The 5,889-nt window shown below is 39.6% G+C and overlaps 1 protein-coding gene across 1 annotated transcript in view; it reads right to left on the bottom strand.

Moving 5' to 3' along the window:
* Positions 1 to 686, bottom strand: part of LOC123762067 (uncharacterized) — a 24,812-nt gene extending 24,126 nt beyond the window's left edge. The window contains 1 exon segment of the mRNA XM_045748319.2: positions 419 to 686. Within this exon segment, the coding sequence (XP_045604275.1) occupies positions 419 to 566 (148 nt within the window). The 5' untranslated portion in view covers positions 567 to 686.
* Between the last annotated feature and the right edge of the window lie 5,203 nt (positions 687 to 5,889).

Here is a 5,889-nt window from a genome sequence, read left to right as displayed (position 1 = left end):
GACCACCTAAGAAGCACTGCCACGACCACATAAGAAGCACTGCCACGACCACATAAGAAGCACTGCCACGACCACCTAAGAAGCACTGCCACGACCACATAAGAAGCACTGCCCGACCACATAAGAAGCACTGCCACGACCACATAAGAAGCACTGCCACGACCACCTAAGAAGCACTGCCACGACCACCTAAGAAGCACTGCCACGACCACATAAGAAGCACTGCCACGACCACATAAGAAGCACTGCCACGACCACCTAAGAAGCACTGCCACGCGACCACCTAAGAAGCACTGCCACGACCACATAAGAAGCACTGCCACGACCACATAAGAAGCACTGCCACGACCACATAAGAAACACTGCCACGACCACCTAAGAAGCACTGCCACACCAAGTACTGCCACACCACACTCACCATTGGCACTCTTGGTGAGATGGAGGTGGAGGTGAGTGTGTAGTTTGTGTAGCACGGTGTCGTCCTCGACCAGCGCTGCCTCTTCTATTACCTGGTGGCCACACAACTTCTGCAGCACGCACTCTACCTTCACCTCCATGTTACTCATCTTCCTCACCTCGCACACCAACACAACCCTCCAATATAGCTACAGGTTGTTGCTGCTGTAGGGTTAGGGGCAGCTACAGCGCAGTTGTTGTTGTTGTGCTGATTTAGGGGCCACAACCACCCCGACTGAATCAGCTGTTAAATAAATATAAATAAATAATAAATATGTTTATTCAGGTAAGGTACATACATACAAGTGATGTTACATTAATGGATCAATATATAGATAGAGCTAGTACATACAATGCCTAAAGCCACTATTACGCAATGCGTTTCGGGCAGGAAGAACATTAATATCTAGAACTTAATACTAATTGAGCATAAAGAATAAAATGTGTTGAGAACAAATACAAATAAAGATAAAAAAAAGGGGGAACATGAGTGAAAAGCACTGGATAAAAGTTGGGATAAACACTTTAATAAGACTTAATTGAAATCCTCAGATTAAGCAAAATTGTAATTAATTTTGTCAATAAAGATGTTAATTAATAATAATAATGGGATAAACAAGACGAAGCCCACATATATTTTTTACCATTTCGAACACAACAATTTTGTTTCATATACAATTGATTTACTAAATATTAACACCACAATATAATTCTATTAACAGTTAAAATCTTCGACTTAAAGATCTAGCTTGCTAGAGTTATTAGGACAAATGGGGGGAACCTTTTGACAAGCCGCCGGCTTCTTGTCCTTGTCGAGGCCACTATAGTGTGTGTGGTCCTTGATTCAATTAATGTATGTGCCATCTTGGAAAGTTTGGTAAGGCTAGCCCCACTGGTCTTTAACTCCGGATAGATAGACATTCTCTTTCATAGATATATGAAAGAGAATTGCTGGGTAAAGAGGGAGAGAAAAGTTGGGTTTGTTCTAGACCTACAATCGGGAATGTCAGGTTCGAATCCCGGCCGGTCAAGAAATGGTTGAGCGCGTTTCCTATCGCCAATATAATGGCCCTGTTCGCCAATATAATTCAGAGGTCACGACCTCTTCGTAGGGTGCAGTCGCACCTCCACAGATCTCCAGTATCAGCTATTGATACTGGCAATGGCTCCAAAGGGCCGCCACTTACGGGCTATTCATGCCCGTGCCACCTTTTGGGTGGCTTAATCTTCATCAATCAATCAATCAATATAACTTATTCATAATGGCCCTGTTCACCCAGCAGTAAATAGGTCCTCAGGAGTTAGTTTCTTGTGGTGCTTCCTCTTTGGGAGGTGGGGGAGGGTCAGTAGTTCAACCTTGGGGAGACCTCAATAGTAAGCCAAACATATATATTGTTATGCATAAACTGGATGCCTGCCTGTCCCCCAACAATAAATTATTATTATTATTTTGTTATATGTATACAAGGGGTTTTTTCTATTCTTAAAAAGCCACTAGCACGCGTAGCGTTGGTTTGGTCAACATTTTTCAGCCATGTTATTGTGACTTATCATCTGCATAATTGATGATATATATTTTATATTAAACATTTTAAGATTGATGAAGAAAACTTGTATTAATTAAGTGTTTTTGATTTGATTTGATTTGTGTAAATGCCCGAAACGTTATGCGTGCTAAGTGGCTTTACAAGAATGTAAAATCAACTTAATTTATATGTTCTCTGTTAACCCCCAATGTACCTTCTTGTATATAAATAAATAAATGAATAAATAAAATATCGCTCGGGGACTGGGGCTGAGGTCAGTGAGGTGAGCCCGCCCGCCCCACCACATACTTGCTTCACATTGCATAACTGACTACGGGCACGTCAGGTGTATAATGCAATACGTTATGCTCCGCCCACATACTAGTCCACTTGCGGTACCTCTTGGGTCTTTATTTGATCCTTCCTGACAATTGATTTCATACAAATTAAATGGAGCCAGTTCATTTCGGCCCCATTTCATTAAAGAATATTATAGTTATGTTATTATGAGTACTTATATGAGATGATATATATTTTGCCAGAGTAAAATGTAGCCCGTCCGTATTTTACGTCTATGGTTAACAGTTCAAGGGATCGAGGTTAAATCACCCGGTCGCAGGACAGAAACGGTTGGACACTTAATTTAGAAACTGTACTTGTGGTCGATCTTGAACCCATTGATGATGTGACGACTTATACTGAATTTTGTAACTAGCTCATCAAGATTGTAACTTGCTTAGCTAAATGAATTGTGGGGTTCAGTCCCTGAGCCCATTATGTGCCTCTGTAACCCTTTCCACTACCGCCCATAAGATGGGTATAGGGTGCATAATAAATGAACTAAACTGAGGTAGAGAGTCCCTACAAACGCAATCAGAGGTGGTACTCATCCCCTATATATTTTTTGTAATTTAGAATGTAAGAACTCTTGGATATATAAATAAATAAAAAATAAAATGGTTATACTTAGTATTAAAACCCCAATATAAGACTATTAACAGTTAAAATCTTCTAGTTAACAGGCATATAGTTATTGAATGAAGTTGAGTGACAACCCGTCCTCGACTCAAGTCCATTACATTCAGCGGTCAACCCCACAGACGCATTCATAAATTTTAACATGCTGTTCATTCAAAACGGGATTTTTCTCAAGTATAAATTAATATTATAATATATTAGCATATTGTGTATATATAGGCATAGGATAGGTTAGGTTAGGTGTTTAGGTTCTGTTGGCAATTATTTGTATTTATAGTACGTGGGTGAAGCATTTATAGCGTTGTGGTTCGAACAAAATTCGTCAGTGAAGCACCTGTTCCGGATATGTTCGAACGTCAGCAGTTGTGAGTCGTGTGTAAACCGCGTTTCATTCATAAACAGGGGGTTTGGCGGGTGGATGGAATCACTTTTGGATCTTTGTTTGGAGGACTGGCTGTGAGTGATGTGATGGCTTCTGAATCCTGGCTTCATAAGAACGTCCGCCAATGTTTACACTTCGCGTCTGAAGGCCCACAAACATGGTCGAACGCACAAAACACTTGACTGTGGCCAGTTTTTGGGTAGACTCCTATTACATTTACTGTGTGATTGTTGTACCAATATATAATAATAGGTTTTAAGAGTAAACGCTTAACATGTAATATTTATTAATAGAAACAAAGTCAGAAGCTACACGCCTGTCTCTACGTGTCTTATGTGTTAATTTTGGGCGCTCTTGTACTTGTGCGCCAGCTGGCGTTCACATCTGATCTCGCCTGAAAGGTCTAGATTTAGTCAATCATAGTTAGTTAATTTAGTTCATTTATTATGCACCCCATGCCCATCTTGTGGGCGGTAGTGGAAAGGGTTACAGAGGCACATAATGGGCTCAGTAACCCTTTCCACTACCGCCCACAAGATGGGTATGGGGTGCATAATGATAATAATGTGCATTTATTTAGGGGAATAAATTTTTGGGCCCACTCATAAATAATGGGCCTCAGAAATAATCGAAACATTATAATAATTAATTTTTTGTTGTATTAAAAATATAAATAAAACCTCATGGTTACTCTAATTATGAACACTAGAAAACCTTCAATACCACAGGGAAACTTCGCATCTACTGCAGATATATCGATAATATATTACGTATGTGTGAAAATCCTCCTGGAATTGTCGCGATTAAAGGATCAACTTATCCGCAACTCAGTGCTTAACTTTACCCATGAACTAGGCATCGATGGTACACTCTCTTTCCTCCATGTCTACGTGAGGACCTAAGACCCCGAAGACTAAGGACTAAGACCTTGGTCTAAGACCAAGACACCTGCCCGAAACGCTTTGCGTAATAGTGACTTTAGGCATTGTATGTACTAGCTCTATCTATAAATCCATCAATTTTTGTAAAATCTCTTGTATGTATGTACCTTGGCTGAATAAACATTTATTTATTATTTATTTATAAGACAACTTTCACCATAGATTATACTAAACCCACCAACACTGGAATGTGTATGAATGGTCAGACAGATATAAGAATAGTGTAATAAACGCAATTATACTAAGAGCCCTTACTGATTGTTCTGACTGGTATAAAATCTACAAGGAACTGGAAAGAAGCCTTCAAGATTGATTGATTGATGAAGATTAAGCCACCCAAAAGGTGGCACGGGCATGAATAGCCCGTAAGTGGTGGCCCTTTTAAGCCATTACCAGTATCAAGAGCTGATACTGGAGATCTGTGGAGGTGCGAATGCACCCTGCGTGACGGGAGATGTCTCCCATGTGAATGTGTAAAAAGAAGCCTTCAAGTATTAGGTACACAAATTGAGAAGTCAATACCCATATCAGAAGATATTTAGAAAAATTGTATAACACGCTTTCCATGAAACTATTACAAAATCCACTATGATCTCTTTTATATGGCAAACTTTAGCTATTTTGTGTAACAACTTAATCTCATACTTTTAATATTCATAGTAATCGAAATATTCATATTTTTTATATACAAGAGATGAAACAGAAAGCCATAAGTTAGATCTGTGTGTTGTTGTGTTGATTTAGGGGCGACGACGATCGTGGGATCGGATGCGCCCATTAGATCTGTGTGTCGCTCCTGAAGACGTCAGTAAGGAGACGGACTTTTAGCAAATACCTTCCTGTGATTGGCTGTTGCTGGGAATGCCAACACTCTTTCTATAAATTAAATGCAAACTAAGAAATACGTCCTTTTACACAATAATATCTTTATTTCGAACACAATCTCTTTGTTTTGTACAAGACAGAAATTTCCATCTAACTGAATAATCGAGTCCAATAAGAGAACAGAGCATTGTATCATCGATAATATTTGCGTCAGGCAACCCCCACTGATGACGTCACAAGCTAGGTAGCCAGCCCATGTTTCTGCAACACTCGTTACATTCTGCAGTATTTAATTATAACTTTATTAATGCTTTTAAATACTTAACCCTTCACTTTTTATGTAGATTAAAGTTGAAGCAGAATGTCATAAGCAAGGATGTTGTGCTGAACAAAGATGATTTACTAGGTGGATGGAGCCTTTAGCACCCCATACCACTTGTGGGCGGAGCTTGGAACCTCCTACCCGAGCACAACAATCCGCCTTATGGGTTGCTGTTTGGATATTTATAGTGCGTTGGAAAAAAAAGAGATGGCGCTAGTTGTATTTTGTGGGGTAATTTGTTATAAGTGTAATTTGATGTCAACAGATGGCGTAAGCTGTATCTTCATGGCCACTGTTGACCAGCCAGTTGATAGTGTTCTCTTTTTGCCGACAGATGGCATTAGCTGTATCATTATTACCTCCGAATTCCCTTTAAACACTGATCTACAAATCCCTTGGCTTATGATAAGGTTTTATACTATTCTGGTATTAGGTAACAATTAATTTTCTTTTATTTGC

Source organism: Procambarus clarkii, chromosome 34 (genome assembly GCF_040958095.1).
Source record: "Procambarus clarkii isolate CNS0578487 chromosome 34, FALCON_Pclarkii_2.0, whole genome shotgun sequence".
Classification (NCBI taxonomy): Eukaryota; Metazoa; Arthropoda; class Malacostraca; order Decapoda; family Cambaridae; genus Procambarus; species Procambarus clarkii.
Note: the sequence above shows the minus strand (reverse complement) of the source record. Positions and strands in the feature narration are given on the sequence as shown.